Source organism: Oncorhynchus mykiss, chromosome 10 (genome assembly GCF_057628025.1).
Source record: "Oncorhynchus mykiss isolate SJ-2025 chromosome 10, ASM5762802v1, whole genome shotgun sequence".
NCBI lineage: Eukaryota > Metazoa > Chordata > Actinopteri > Salmoniformes > Salmonidae > Oncorhynchus > Oncorhynchus mykiss.
In genome coordinates, this window is record NC_143031.1 from 39,031,799 (window position 1) to 39,048,650 (window position 16,852).

General features: G+C 38.7%; 1 protein-coding gene across 4 annotated transcripts in view; it reads left to right on the forward strand.

Moving 5' to 3' along the window:
- Positions 1 to 2,020: 2,020 nt before the first annotated feature.
- LOC110533846 (uncharacterized) overlaps positions 2,021 to 16,852 on the forward strand; it is a 62,259-nt gene continuing 47,427 nt past the window's right edge. For all 4 annotated transcript variants that reach the window (XM_021618387.3, XM_021618388.3, XM_021618389.3 and 1 more), the window contains exon 1: positions 2,021 to 2,534. In XM_021618387.3, coding sequence (XP_021474062.1) covers positions 2,229 to 2,534 — 306 coding nt within the window. In that variant the 5' untranslated portion in view covers positions 2,021 to 2,228. The remainder of the gene's footprint in view (positions 2,535 to 16,852) is intronic.

Below are 16,852 nucleotides of genomic sequence, written 5' to 3' on the forward strand. Positions count from 1 at the left end.
TATATATATATATATATATATATATATATATATATATAGTTGAAGTCGGAAGTTTACATACATTTAAACTCAGTTTTTCACAATTCCTGACATTTAATCCTAGTAAAAATTCCCTGTATTAGGTCAGTTAGGATCACCACTTTATTTTAAGAATGTGAAATGTCAGTATAATAATAGAGAGAATGATTTATTTCAGCTTTTATTTCTTTCATCACATTCCCAGTGGGTCAGAAGTTTACATACACTCAGTTAGTATTTGGTAGCATTGCTTTAAATTGTTTAACTTGGATCAAACGTTTTGGGTAGCCTTCCACAAGCTTCCCATAATAAGTTGGGGGAATTTTGGCCCATTTCTCCTGACAGCAGGTTTGTAGGCCTCCTTGCTCGCACATGCTTTTTCAGTTCTGCCCACAAATATTCTATAGGATTGAGATCAGGGCTTTGTGATGGCCACTCCAATACCTTGACTTTGTTGTCCTTAAGCAGTTTTGCAACAACTTTGGAAGTATGCTTGGGGTCATTGACCATTTGGAAGACCCATTTGCGACCAAGCTTTAACTTCCTGACTGATGTCTTGAGATGTTCATCAGACCAGAGGACATTTCTCCAAAAAGTACAATTTTATTCATTTGACTTTAGCTAGCCCAGACAGATTCCCAATCTCATAATCGCATAACTAGCTACAAAGAATCCATTTCAGTCTATCAATCAAGTTAGAGTAGCTATATTAGCTGGCATGCCTGCTGGCAAGGTTGTTAGCCTTTTGAAAAGCAAGCAATTACTAAATGTATTGAATAAGACTCACATTCCTTTTCATATTTATCCCAGATTTTAGAAAAGATGCACAAAAAAAATACAATTTTAAATAAACAGTCAGGAAGATACAGAGAGCTCAAGAGGTATGCTTAGACATGCAAAAAAAAAAGTTGTATTTATTTATTTAAAGTTAAGCATCATGATTATTGCTCTCGATTACAGGAAAAAGATGCTTCAGGTGTTTGAAAAATTCTAAATTCTCCAACTTCCAGATGGTGTCCGGAACACCGGAACAGCCATCCTCATGTACTCTACTCTTGTGTCCCTTCAGATTTTGGGGGTGCATGATGCCCCTGATAACGCATTAAGGGCTCTATTCAATTCATATCGCGGAAGTTCAGCGTTACAGAGTGATTGAAATTTAAAGGCAATTTTCCCTCGTTAGTGCATTCACGGTAAATGTTGCATATGTCGGTACAATCGGAAATTGCCTTTACATTTATATTTTGCTTTCTGTAACACTTCAGTTATACAGATTGAATAGAGCTCTAAATTGTTGTATAAATACAAAATATCTGGCATATTCCCATTTGAACTTTGTTGTGCTTTTAAATGGTTGAATGCCCAGTGATAAACATTTAGATGACAACTAAACCAAAAATCTGACCTTTTTTTTTTACATTTAAAAAAAATGTGTATGACCCTTTTTTCGTGGTATCCAATTGTATCCAATTGTTAGTAGCTACTTATCTTGTCTCATCGCTACAACTCCCGTATGGGCTCGGGAGAGAAGAAGGTCGAAAGTCATGGGTCCTCCGATACACAACCCAACCAAGCCACACTGCTTCTTAACACAGCGCGCATCCAACCCGGAAGCCAGCCGCACCAATGTGTCGAAGGAAACACCGTGCACCTGGCGACCTTAGTTAGGGTGCGCTGCAAGAGACAAGGTTATCCCTACCGGAGACCACTGCGCCACCCATTGGAATTTTGTTGGACTTTTAGATGGTTCTTCTAAGGCATAGTGATAACACTTTAGGAATTCAACGAACTCTGTATGTCCTTTATGAGTGTGTAAATAAAGGTTGAAATCTCATTGATCAAGGTCTCAAGCAAATATGTTCCACATTTCAACATTGAAATGACGTGATGTGGCCAGTGATGGGTTGTTCTGGTTTTGGCTGATCCATCAAGCCACACGACCCGGACAGCATTCGTCGCTGTAGTTTTCAATGGAGTGGCACGTGATAGGCGCAGCCCAATCAGATACAAGAGGGGCGGATCTTTCGACAAGGATTGCTTTAAATTACGGTATCAGTGGGGGTTACTGTACCGTCCCCCTGCCTTGATGTGGATGGAGATAACTGTCGATGTGCGAACGTTTGAGCATCAGACAGCTCAGGTTAGGGCCATAGCATCATAGACAAAAGCCTAGTATGCTGAATTAGCAACGACTGAAAGAGTATTTAGACATGGCACCTAAATCTATGTCTGAAAAGTTTGCACACATAGAGGAGATTGACTTGAAAGAGACTACTTGCATTTGCAGGAAACATTGTAATAACTGTCAAATCTTCCTGGGATTCTTCGTCTTATCCCTTTCATTGCATCTAGTAACGCTTTTCTGTTATTTGGACCTGAGATCGGAGGTGAAACGCGAGATTCTCCAGAAGAACAGAGAGGAGACAGTGTCACCGGCCGCAGACGATATGAATGACCGATATTCTCCAGTATTCCAGCTGTTGGATATCAGCTACCCAACTGATCTACAGCCACAGGTAGGTTAATTATCGGCTCTTTAATAGCGTAATAACACTAAACATATATTAACATTTAGTAAGAATTCATATAAATACACATAAGAGGACCAAAGTGTAGCCCACACCAAATTATTTTCACTTGTGGGATGTTGAAACAACATGTGGCAATTTCTGTCAATTCCGATGAAAGGATGTGTATGATGAATATTTACTGCCATCAGTTAGAAACTTTAATTTGTCCTTGATCAGACACAATAATACAGTATACTGTATACTGTAGTGTTTCTCAGATAAGGACTACTTAGGCTTTGTTTTATTATGATACAGTCTAGTTGCATGTTGGCAGTATAGCTATACAGAGCATAGTTTCAGGTTGAGGTGCCCAATTGTTTATTGTTGCTTGAGATGGATAATGGTTAATAATGCTTTTGGTGAAAGTCTTTTTTCCAAAGTGGTTTAGCGAGGATTTGAATAGTGAGTGTATGGTTTAAGTGACCTGATGGTGCATGTTGAGACGAGCAGACATCTACAGTAGAGAATAATGCCTGCATGTCATCAGCATGTGGCACAGTAAGATTCCACACATCCCCTCCAAGAATGAACAACCCACTCTCACATTTTAATGCATTGGCATATTATAATGCCTTACAATTTCTTAATTGACTTCAGAAAAAACCTGTTGCCATTTGAGTTGTTACTGGAATCAAATCCTAAAAGGAGCTAAAGTTCTCTTGTCAGCTATTCTTTAAGCCTGTGGATTGACAGCATGGGAGAGAGAATGCTCCCACCTGTCTGAGACTGGGGTGTAAGATGGCTCTGCCAAATGTGCTTGGTTTAGAAAATATGGTCAGAAGCATGATCAGCCATGTTAAAAATACAGCTGCACAGAAACATCATGGCAGTAAAATGAGACTAAGTGGATGCCTTTCAATTACACATAAATTACACCAACAATTCTGCAACTTTAAGATCCATCTGGCCCTCATCTATGTTATAATCAGATGAGATGAGAAAAGTTTATTGGTTTGTTTGTGATCATGTCGCTCTGAATTCTCCAGAATCCACATTGTTGTCTTTGACCTTGCTACGAACTGCAAAAGTACTACACAGCACAACTGGTTGCTCATATCTAAAAAAAATCCTCCGCTTTTAAGTTCAGTCACTATGTTTTTTGTAGGTCTGTGGATGGTTTATTCATAGAGGTTTATTTAGAGATAAACACTTCAAAAATCCCAAATGAGATTGTAAATTAGCTAAAGCAGGTAAATGACCCCCCGCTTCATCATTTCAACTTCCCCAGGCATTGTGGCTTGTCTCCAGAGCTCAGTGTGAAATCTCTGGCTAGCAGAGTTAGCTCCACAAAAGATCCAGTGCCAACCCTCAACATCACTATTAAATCAAACTGTGTGCTCTGTTGGAGTATGAGATTTCTTACAGGATATTACCTTAATAGCAACATTGTGCATGCAATTAATAACATCCACACAATTACTCAACTCCATTAAAATGTATCTTTGTGGGAGAATGTACACATGGCTGTAAATGTTAATAGAGACAGGCAAATGTTTGAAGTGAGAGATCTTTAGAGATGATTTAGGCCCCATATTTGGAAATATCTGTGAAAGATGTGATTACGGATGTGTGTATTGTTTCTATTGTTTATTTGTCTGTAGTGTAAGTTGCATTGGGTCCTTATTATCATATATTCAAGCAAAGGCCCAACCTGAACCAAAGAACCATCCAGAGGGGATATGGTCAGGGTTCAATCTGAGGACTGTAGTTATAGAGGTTAGGGACTGTCGTTTTACATAATCTTTTATAATAATACCCACCACTGAAGCTCATAAAACATAAGTAAACATTCCTGATGGTGAACTGTAGATGTGTGGGTCAAGAACGATGTGCTTATTTTAGCTGTAGGTTTTAATAGAGTTATTTGGAATGATTTCAAAGGAACAGTGGGCCTCAGGCCATAGTTGTTACTGGGGACAGGTGTCAAGACTATTACAAGTTTTGTTCTGCTTGCAAGGGAGTTAGGAAAGAATGTTTGAATGACCTTAATTGTCAATTATGTTTGCCATGATATGCACCTGCATCTATTTAGATTAACTTGAGGGTGTAGCTAGTGGTTACACAGATGTTATTTTCTTTCTTATGGGAAGCTATCCATACAAACAAAACATTTTGTGCCTTTCGGTATGTTTAGAAAACAGAGGAGAGACTAAAAGTTACTGCTAACTAAAGAAATGAGTCAAGAAAGCTAAAATTGTTTCCTGTTGAGTATTATTTTGAAGGTGAAAGCTTTTTATATCATAAAGGGATTTACCTCTTGCATGAAACTGGACACAATAGCTCACGTTCATTGCTTCTCCCTCTTGGAGCTACTAATTAGATCGACCAAACAGTTTCTAACCTGAGTCATGACTTAAGACCGTGTTAGCCCACAGAGCTAAAGTCTAGGCAATGGTATTAGCCTTGGGAACTAAAGCAAGTCTCCAGGTCTCAGGCAAGGTTACTCATCATATCAGGGTATTTCACAGAACCACCACTGCAACACTTCAACCCCATTCAACCTCCTCCTTCTCTCCACCAGCAGCTAATATACTTCAACTGTATGTTCCAAATCACATGCAACTATTTTCGAATGAGACTAATATTGAGCAATCATATAGCAGTAAATGGATGGCTTTCCCTTAGAATTCTATTCAACATTTTGGGACAAAGTAGGCCCTCTATTTACACAAATGTAAATTCAGTACTTCCTAGTTCCATGTATCAAACAGTTATTTCAGTTAAATTAAAACCAGGAAAATCTGGAGAGTACCCTGCTGATTATAGACCCATAAATGTAATCAATTGTGACAATAAAATGATAACAAAGCTTATAAGCAATAGAATGGCTAAAGTCTTACCAGACTTGATACAGACTTGATACATATCAACCAAACAGGGTTTATTAAAAATAGACAAACAAATACAAGAACATGTTTCAGTGTAATACAACAAGCAAAAAAACAAGATATAGATTCATCAATAATGGCTGTTAAAGCCGAAGAGGCTTTTGACCGTCTTGAATGACATTTTCTATTCAAAACGTTGGAAGCTTTCAACTTTTCAGCTGAAATACATGTCATTCAAATATTGTATAAATGTCCTAAATATACACAAATAATACATTATCTCTGTGAAATTGCTTTAGAAAGGGACGCAAGACAGGGATGTCCCCTCTCCCCTCTCCCCCCTCCTGTTTACAGTGGCAGTTGAACCGCTTGCAGAAAGACAGGACCCAAACGTAACAGGTATCAGTATTGGTAAACATGAATATAAACTAAACTTATTTGTAGATAATCTCCTGATATACCTGTCCAATATTGAAGACTCAATGCCCCCTTTGCTAAAACTTATGACATATAGTTAAATGCATTAAAGAGGAACAATGGGTGCATATTGTCCCCAGAATCTTTGTGTTGATTTTCAAAGGATATATCTAAGAACATTAACAACTTCATAGTTAAGAACACTATAACAATATGGAAGAAAATTAAACTCTCACGCTGGTAAAAAAAAAAAAAAAAAAGGATTTTGGAGACAGGCGCAGGAATACACAATAGGGGTTTTGGATACACCCAAAACAAACGCGTATACACTGTGCTGAACCCAAACAAAAGAGCGAGGGTAAACCTTGTTGACTGACACGGGACGATACCGGTAATAAACCATAAACCACTTGGCATTTTTCCTATTTAGTTGCATTACATCCTGTGATAATGTAGGTTAATGTTGCTTAAGTTGACAGTGACAAGCGTTTGTACCACTTTAAGTACAATTCGGTACCTTTTTTTCTGAGACTGTTACCTAATTCCAATCAAATCAAATGCATTTATAAAGCCCTTCTTACATCAGCTGATATCTCAAAGTGCTGTACAGAAACCCAGCCTAAAACCCCAAACAGCAAGCAATGCAGGTGTAGAAGCACAGTGGCTAGGAAAAACTCCCTAGAAAGGCCAAAACCTAGGAAGAAACCTAGAGATGAACCAGGCTATGAGGGGTGGCCTCTTCTGGCTGTGCCGGGTGGAGATTATAACAGAACATGGCCAAGATGTTCAAATGTTCATAAATGACCAGCATGGTCAAATAATAATAATCACAGTAGTTGTCGAGGGTGCAACAAGTCGGCACTTCGGGAGTAAATGTCAGTTGGCTTTTCATAGCTGATCATTGAGAGTATCTCTACTGCTCCTGCTGTCTCTAGAAAGTTGAAAACAGCAGGTCTGGGACAGGTAGCACGTCCGGTGAACAGGTCAGGGTTCCATAGCCGCAGGCAGAACAGTTGAAACTGGAGCAGCAGCACGGCCAGGTGGACTGGGGACAGCAAGGAGTCATCATGCCAGGTAGTCCTGAGGCATGGTCCTAGGGCTCAGGTCCTCCGAGAGAGAGAGAGAGAGAGAAAGAAAGAAAGAATTAGAGATTAAATTCACACAGGACACAGGATAAGACAGGAGAAATACTCCAGATATAACAGACTGACCCTAGCCCCCCGACACAAACTACTGCAGCATAAATACTGGAGGCTGAGACAGGAGGGGTCAGGAGACACTGTGGCCCCATCCAATGATACCCCCGGACAGGGCCAAACAGGCAGGATATAACCCCACCCACTTTGCCAAAGCACAGCCCCACATCACTAGAGGGATATCTTCAACCACCAACTCACCATCCTGAGACAAGGCCGAGTATAGCCCGCAAAGACAGGAAGACCACATCAGCGACTCAATTCATTAAAATGTAACAAGTCTGAGCGGAAAGAGATTAGGAAGTGATTATACATGATTATACAGTTAAATAAAGGTTCAATAAAAATTATTGGGTAGCCTAGTGGTTAGAGCGTTGGACTAGTAATTGGAAGGTTGCAAGTTCAAACCCCCGAGCTGACAAGGTACAAATCTGTCGTTCTGCCCCTGAACAGGCAGTTAACCCACTGTTCCTAGGCCGTTATTGAAAATAAGAATTTGTTCTTAATTGACTTGCCTAGTTAAATAAAGGTAGAATGTCGTTCTGCCCCTGAACAGGCAGTTAACCCACTGTTCCTAGGCTGTTATTGAAAATAAGAATTTGTTCTTAATTGACTTGCCTAGTTAAATGAAGGTAAAATTAATTCTGAAAGGCCTTACTTTATGGATGTTAATATGTATGAGCCTCCCAAATTCTTAACATTATTATGGAGGTAATTGTTCAAAACAAAATGTATCTCATTCTCACAAGACCACCACCCTTCTATCCTCCCTCCACCTCCCTCAGATAGTGATCATTGCAACTTCCTGGGCCAATTTCTGGACCTACATCCAACCTAAGGCACTATACAGCATGTATTATAAACCTAAACTGCACTGTAATGTTTATTAGCGTATTAATTGCATTACCCATAGATGTTCATGTAATGCGAAACATTGAATGGCACCAACACTGATTATAAATGCTAAAGTTTATCTTTGATTAATATATATTTGCATCCATATAATAACAATGTACTGAAGCCAAAATGTAAATTATGAACACTGCTATTAGATCACTCAAATAAATAATATACATATTGTCTACATTTTCTCAGCATAGATCGTTTCAGTGGTTTGAGTTTGGAAAGAAACTACAGATGTAGGATCTTAAATTGAGCCAGTTTGCTACAGCAGGAAAATACTCATATAGCAACAGGAAATGTCAATTATTATGTGGATTATAATTAATGGACATTTTTGTAGGGATTCATAAAACCTTCTGAAAATCAATTCTGACATTTCTAAGTGGAAATTACCAACTTCAGAAGCCTTTTAAAACCCCAAATGCAGTACAAGTTAAACCTGTCCTGATCAAATTAAGATCCTACATCTGTATGAATAATAGAGGAGTAGTGAAAGCATGTTGTCAACCTTGCTGCAGAACAGATGTGGGGCCACATTTATGAAACATGTTTCATGTGGTTTTCTGGTTGCCCCAAATTGGAATTGTTTTAAAGCCACAACACACAGAAACTGTCCCAGGAGGAAGGGTAGGGTGAGCACTTGGAGGAAAAAATAGGGGGGGGGGGACGAGGTAGCAGGTGGAAAAACATATTTGCCAAATTACTGACAGGTGCTCCACAGCCTTGGTTAGAAGGTTCAAATAGAAAACACAGCATGGGGAATTGAACAAGCTTTCAGAATTTGGCGAAAAGCCACTCAAAGCAAGATGTGACCTTTTTAGCTACCTAGCACCAAGATGTTGGGATATTTGTTGGAATTCTCTTTGTGGATATTTATTTAAGTGTGAGAGCTACAATTTTTAGGTTCAATGTCAATTGATTGGTCGCTGTTCATACTGTAGTTTGGTACAGAAGAATGTTAAGCGAATTGAGCTAGACATATTGTGGGGTTTCATGATTGGTACTGATCTGAGCATGAATGTGTTACCTCAGCTGACTAATAGATCAGACTTTATTTAGCCTTTACATATGAGGTCATGTCAAGCTTGTTCAACACAGGAGATCAACATGCACCAGCTAGGACTTGACTTGAGATTTGATCATGGGTTCATGTTAGGGTTGAATCATTTCCCGGTATTTGACAAATATTCCACCCCGAGAATAAATCGCTTTTCTCCGGGTAACCCAGTATTTGCAGCCAAAACCGGAAGTGTCATTCTAAAGCATATATGTCTGGATTTGATTAGAGCTTTGATCGGCATGAAAATTCAAGCCTGATGCTACCTGAGCCTGATGAGGCATACATTAAATACATTTTATTAGCCCTACATTAAAGACATTTTATGATCCCAAGCCCAAAAAAAGCCCAAATGACTGTGCCGTTATCCAATACTGGTCTATGATCTATAGGCTATCGCACATTACGCCTGACAGAAAAACATAAAAGCCCAAACATGTAGCTATGCTCTCTTGGGTAAGTAAATTAAACAAGCTCCAATAGGCTAATCTTTTTGAGTGTGGACTGTAGCCAATTAGGGGAAATATATTATACTGTATTATATGGATTGGAATGACGAACCTCTCTCAAACAATGAAGCTGGGAGCGAACATGCGATGCTGGTGCAGGACATGCGGCCAACAAAGTTACAATTACAGGCTAGTGAATTTGATTTAAAATTTGACATGTAATATGTTCTATTTGACATTTTTATAATTAGTAGGCTGACGGAAATATAGGCTACCTCTCATAATATTTTCCCTAATGTCGTGCGACTGGTATTAGCCCACCGCCTTTCTCTCTCTATTGTTGCTTCTTTGCTTCCTTGCTTTCAACAGTTAACTGAAATAAGTTTCGTTTTCCTTAAATTCATAATTGTAATGACATGCTTGAATAATATAGGGTCTGAATAAATAACTACTATAGACAACCGCCGTCGCACCTTCTCTCTTCTTTCAAACTCCTGTGAGTTCTGTATGCTGCTGTATTTAACATTCAGCAAACAAGAGCGTGCATCCCTCTTCGAATAGTCTATTTGTATAAGAAATGCTTTAAAAGATGTCCAGCAAGCTATTTGTAGTCTAGCTTTTCCTGGGACAGTCAGAGCTAAGGGGCGTTTTTTTAAAGAAGAGAGGCTAGCGGAGCGCAGGTGCGTATTGCACAAGAGACCGAGGCTTTAAATTAGAAGCGTATGCATAACAAATCATTCATTAGCTAAATATAAGGCCAATACTGCATTTAATGTATTGCCTGAAAGAGGTAGGCAAGGACATATATATATATATATATATATATATATATATATATATATATATATATATATATATATATATATTGTACAGGATTATGCCTATCTATTTTGGATTCAATTGGAATGGAATTGATAGAAAGACTGCGAGAGAGTGCTCGTGTGCGTACTAATTTAAAGCAACGATATTCGAGTGATAGGCCGTTTTAAAACTCTGCAGATGCAACTAAAAAAATGCATCTTTACAATGGAAAAATAGGGTGACCCCTAAAGCCAGATGGAGATGTGTAAATTAGACGTGCATTCAGTCCTTATATTACTGTAGCATAGGCTATGCTGCAGCAAATGTAGTCCTTCCTTTCACAAGAAAAAAGTTACCATGATGAGATAATACATGCATTGTATTTTGCGCTCCATACTGAGATGAGCTGTCTGTTCCCACCCTGGGCGTTGATGAGTGATCCTGCAGATAGCAGAGTAAGCCAAGGGCCTGTAGAGAAGCCAGATTTAGACTTCGCATGTCATTTAACAGTTCCATGTAACGTCATGCTGTTCATATGAATAATTGATTATAATTTACCGGTTTCTCTCAGTTATTTATACCAGGAAAGGGAGTGGGTTTGGGTGGTAAATCTCAGTAAACCGGTTGGAGCAATTCGACCCTAGTTCATGTTGAAAGTGATCAATCTGGAACGTTGTGTAATGATGACCTATGCTCACTTAATGCTTCTTTTTTTATATATAAATGAAGGCCCATGTTCTTAAGGCACTCATTCCTCTACTGTGTCTTTAATCCTTAAAAGCCTTTGCCTTCAAAATAATGTGTATTTTGGAGGGGGGAGGGTTACTTTTAATGAACCCTGTAAAATCTGGTATTAAAAACTGAAACTAAGAAAACACTGGGCCAACAAAAAGCATGATCCTCTGTTAAAGATGTTGAAAACATTCCAGGTTTTTATTTGAAACAACTAGATGATCATATGCAGTTAGACTGCCTTAAAATAATACAGAACAGTTAGAAAACATTTTGTCATCTCCAGAGTCTTCTTCTGTGAGGCTCTCTGATAAGAGTGATTTGGGAAAGCTAATTGATCTTTCAAAAACAAAAGTAGATGAAATTGTTATGAATGATTTGTCTCATGGACCAGGATTCTCTGAAAACCCAATGACATTCTCTTTCCCAAAAGTAAACATCCATAAATAAATATCTTATTTTGAGAAAAGTTCATGTTTTCCACAAATTGTATCTCTTGTCCTCTTTTGTCTTTTGATGTCAGAGACAGCGGATTATGACAGTGTCATTTGTGATGAGCCAGCATCTTCAATTCTCGCAGAGCAATGTCCAAAGGCCTTCGTGACTGCCTTACTGAAAGCAGCTGTGAGACATTACTGGGACTAGATGAGATAAGGCGTGTCTGAGACGTCCCAGGCCCTTTGTTGATATGCAAAGTGTTTGAAGTCAGTTTCAGTGCAGCTAGGCTTATGGGGAGAAAAAAAACAAACGTGTCATGTTGGAAAGCCTTATATTACTTATGTTTTACAGAGCACATCTCAGTTTGTCTTTCTTTGTGATTTAGTCCAATTTTAGAGAGCTATAAAACTAAATTACAGGGAACAGGGGGTTCCCTTTTTGATTTGTAGTATCTGCAGAAGGTACAAGAGCTTTGCTATAAAAGAGGAAGTTAAAGAACATACGAGAGACTATGCAGCATTGACATAGTGGAGGGCATATTCAGTGGCCATCTTGTGACCTACGCATATTCAGAAGTCAATAATTGACTTTTGACAGTGTTGGGAGATTTAATCAAATGTACATCTGCACCTGGGTCTACTTTGAAACTAATGAAGATGTAAATAAAGTGAAGGTTCCTAGATATGTTTGGATTTAAATTGCATGTAGCTGTGCGAACATGCAAGTGTTGTAATTGTTGTAGACCACACATTCTAAATTCTCTGAAACAAGTTGGCCTCATCACACAATGTTGTGGCTTTACTATGTGTGTGGCCGACTTTACAAGATGCCAGGATAAATAATCTGACTCATTATGAATTATGTCCTAATTGATGTAGACTATTCAAATGAGCTACAAGGAAATTAATTGATTCTTTACTAGATTACATACAGATGTTGCACTGAAGAATAATTTTATTTCAGGAAAAGCAAAGGCACAAATTTAAAAAATAATTTATATTACTTCAACAGATATGTTTTATCTTTTAAATCTCATCATCAATCAGATGATTTTCAAACGGACTCTCACCATGCATCGCCCTTGTAGGCTACTCTTCAACACGAATACAATATGCTAAGATTCTAATATTGTCTGATGTTACTTTCCTGTGCCAATTATTCTAAGCATTTTTCTATGATTGTATGATAAAATAATTAGTTCCCAGTTCGCAGGTAGGTGCGAGTGCACACTTGATGACAGTATGTCTTGCATATTGGATTGTGATATGGCAGCTGATATTAGTTGTTTAAATATATTGGGAGTTATCAAAGAGTTACTGCCAGTGACTGTGTTTTACCATTGATTCAGTTTGCCAACCTGCCAAAACATTGGCTTCTATAAAGCTGAAGCTTTTAGCTGCCAGTCACTATTCTGTGAGTAGGTGAAGGTGTAAATAGCCAGTACCTCTCAAAGTGTCAAGCTCTGGCTTTCTTTCTGGTTGTTGCTACCTGCTATTTCACCGTGATCAGCGTGGCAACTATAAACTCACACCATTGCGGTCATCCATGGCCAAGACTTAGAGTCTGCACGAGGATGACCAAATGACTTGGGATTAGTGATTAAAATAAAAAATCTGAGAGCCTCAAACTTGCATTAACATTTCTCCTGAGAGGTCAAGAATGTGGTGGTCTTGAACTGTATGTTTGGGGGCTTCAAGGTAAAAGCTGAAAGAGAACATGCTTTTCCCCTGGTATATTAATGTACTCTTAAACTCAGTGACACATAATCCTATTTTATTATTTCTGGCCTTATATACTAATTTATATTTGATTCTCCATGTAATATGTGAATTGGCTGTCTACATCCTAGAGTATTGCATGTCTATTTGATTTGATTTATTTCTTATCCACTTATTGGAGTGTTTTTTTATTAACTTCCCCCATGTGTATGAGTCCTTAAGCCCAAATTCAAAATCTGTTATCAAAACATCTCTAGAACAAAGTGCAGCTGATTGCCAATCCTGCAATTATTTGAGGTTTATTCCATTGCTTAGTCAATAAGGGAATTCTGGTTTCTGGCCTTTTGTGGGAACAATTGGAGCTTGGGAGTAGTTAGAATAACATTTTCGCAATATATATTTTCATAGTTTGAAGAAAGAGCCCAATGAGTCGTATGACAGACATCTTGGCTATTGTTTAAAGAGGCTAGATACTGTTTGTTGTGTTCAGACAGAGGAAAACCCAGTACTTAAGAACATTTCTTCTCATAACTCTAGCTGAAAGAGACCAGTCTTTGTTTGAAGTCTTCTTGGAGTGTGTTGACATGACCATAGTAACACTGATTCCCAAAGCAGCACTGGATGGTCTCGTTCAATCAGATTACAACAATGAAGGCTAGTCACTCACAACTTTCATAATGTCACAATTAAGACTTCCTAATGAAAACAATTTCAAGCTGGCCATAATGAACTGAACTGAAAAATATTGAGAATCACTATGAATTTTGTTTGGGGTAGAATCACAATGGACGAGATCCCAAATATTTACTGTGTGTGGTTCAGTAACTGTGAAGACCTCACACTAATCTGTCACATAGCTGGTTCATGTTTTAAAACGTTTTCATCAGGGGTTTGATCCAATACATTTTGTATGTAATTGTCAAGATTATTTTCCCTTCTTTTGAGGTTTTCTCATGGTTAGTTTCAGCTTTGACATTTTATTTAAAGCTAATTACAGTTAAAGTTCGAAGTTTACGTACACCTTAGCCAAATACATTTAAACTCAGTTTTGCACAATTCCTGACATTTAATCCTAGTAAAAAGTCCCTGTTTTAGGTGAGTTAAAATAACCACTTTATTTTGAGAATGTGAAATGTCAGAATAATAGTAGAGAGAATCATTTCTTTCAGCTTTTATTTCTTTCATCACATTCCCAGTGGGTCAGAAGTTTACATACACACAATTAGTATTTGGCAGCATTGCCTTTAAATTGTTTAACTTGGGTCAAACATTTCGGGTAGCCTTCCACAAGATTCCCACAATAAGGTGGGTGAATTTTGGCCCATTCCTCCTGACAGCTTGACAGAGCTGGTGTGAAATTGAGTCAGGTTTGTAGGCCTCCTTGCTCGCACATGCTTTTTCAGTTCTGCCCACAAATGTTCTTTAGGATGAGGTCAGGGCTTTGTGATGGCCACTCCAATACCTTGACTTTGTTGTCCTTAATCTCATTTTGCAAAACTTTGGAAGTATGCTTGGGATCATTGTCCCTTTGGAAGACCCATTTGCGACCAAGTTTTAACTGATGTCTTGAGATGTTGCTTCAATATATCCACCTAATTGTCCTTTCCTCATTATGCAATATATTTTGTGAAGTGCACCAGTCCCTCCTGCAACAAAGCACCCCCACAACATGATGCTGCCACCCCCATGCTTCACAGTTGGGATGGTGTTCTTCGGCTTGCAAGCCTCCCCCTTTTTCCTCCAAAGAAAACAAAGGTCATTATGGCCAAACAGTTTTTTGTTTCATCAGACCAGAGGATATTTCTCCAAAAGCACAATCTTTGTCCCCATGTGCAGTTGCGAACCGTAGTCTGGCTTTTTTATGGCTGTTTTGGAGCAGTGGCTTCTTCCTTGCTGAATAGCCTTTCAGGTTATGTCAATATAGGACTCGTTTTACTGTGGATGTAGATACGTTTGTACCTGTTTCATCCAGCATCTTCACAAGGTCCTTTGCTGTTGTTCTGGGATTGATTTGCACTTTTCGCACCAAAGTACGTTCATCTCTAGGAGACAGAACGTGTCTCCTTCCTGAGCGGTATGACGGCTGCGTGGTCCCATGGTGTTTATACTTGCGTACTATTGTTTGTACAGGGGAACTTGGTACCTTCAGGCGTTTGGAAATTGCTCCCAAGGATGAAACAGACTTGTGGAGGTCTACAATTTTTTGGGGAGGTCTTGGTTGATTTCTTTTGATTTTCCCATGATGTCAAGCAAAGAGGCACTGAGTTTGAAGGTAGGCCTTGAAATACATCCACAGGTACACCTCCAATTGACTCAAATGATGTCAATTAGCCTATCAGAAGCTTCTAAAGCCATGACATCATTTTCTGGAATTTTCCAAGCTGTTTAAAGGCACAGTCAACTTAGTATATGTAAACTTCTGACCCACTGGAATTGTGATACAGTGAATTATAATTGAAATAATCTGACTGTAAACAATTGTTAGAAAAATGACTTGTGTCATGCACAAAGTAGATGTCCTAACCAACTTCAAAACTATAGTTTGTTAACAAGAAATTTGTGGAGTGGTTGAAAAAACAAGTTTTAATGACTCCAACCTAAGTGTATGTAAACTTCCGACTTCAACTGTACCTTGGTTTGAAGAAGGCATAGCTGCTGGGTCTCAACCTAGTGCAGGCTCATGCCCCACATGCTTTTAGTCGAACCCTATTAATTTCCTATTACAAAAAATTGATGGCTTTTGAAAATTGTCGTGGCACAACAGTGTGTTTATTAAGTGTAACCATATCCTGTTTCTTGTAAAGAGGGCAAATCCGCAAGAGTCACAAACAGATACAGATGAGGTTTTCAAAGCTGTGGCTTTTGCTACTGCGATGACAAGGGAGTGTGTAGTTCCTCCACATTGGCCGGCATTGCAGTTGAACTGATGTGACAGAACAGACACAAAGAAGGGCTATCCCCATTATCTCACCTTGGCACTGCCACAGTCACACATAGCCTCCCATCAGACACTGTCTATCATGATGTCTATCTTCGATGACTTTTTCACACAGAAAAAATGGTAAAGTCCCCACTTTGCTTAAAAGAGGGGTTGGCGTGTGGTTTGAATTTGAGTTGGTCTTTGCAGGATTCTCTCATCGTAGTACAGTCTTTGTATTCTAACACTGCTAAACATATAATAGGGTAATGAACCCCATCCACCACCCCTGTGTTGCACAGGCCTCGGTGATGCATAGCTGTTATTTTGGGTAGGAATGCCAAAATATTTACTCATAGAGGCTTTCAGCACTCCGTGGTTCTCATTGTGAGGATAGTTTACTGCTCAAAATCTATTGTTTGATTTTAGAATCTCTTTTGCAGTAAATTACCAACATATCTGACTGTTTTAATCAAAGCTGTTTGGTTTTTGGAGGACAAAGATGTATTCATTGATTCTTGTTGTTTCTGACCAAGTGACTATTGGGCAATCGTTCATTGGCCAAAAGACTCCTTTCATATTGTTGGTAGGCTCCTGATATTGAGACCATCAGTAAACTAGAGATGCATCAGCCTTCATTTTGTTGAGAAATGTTGTGTCTCAGAAGGCCTGTTCAGTAAACTATTACTTCATATCAATATGATATTCATAAATATCTCAGTTTGTTAACATTTCTCATCACGTTGTGCACTGTTCCTCATGTTTCATCAACACAATGTCAAATATTCATGTGTTGGGACCAGATGGC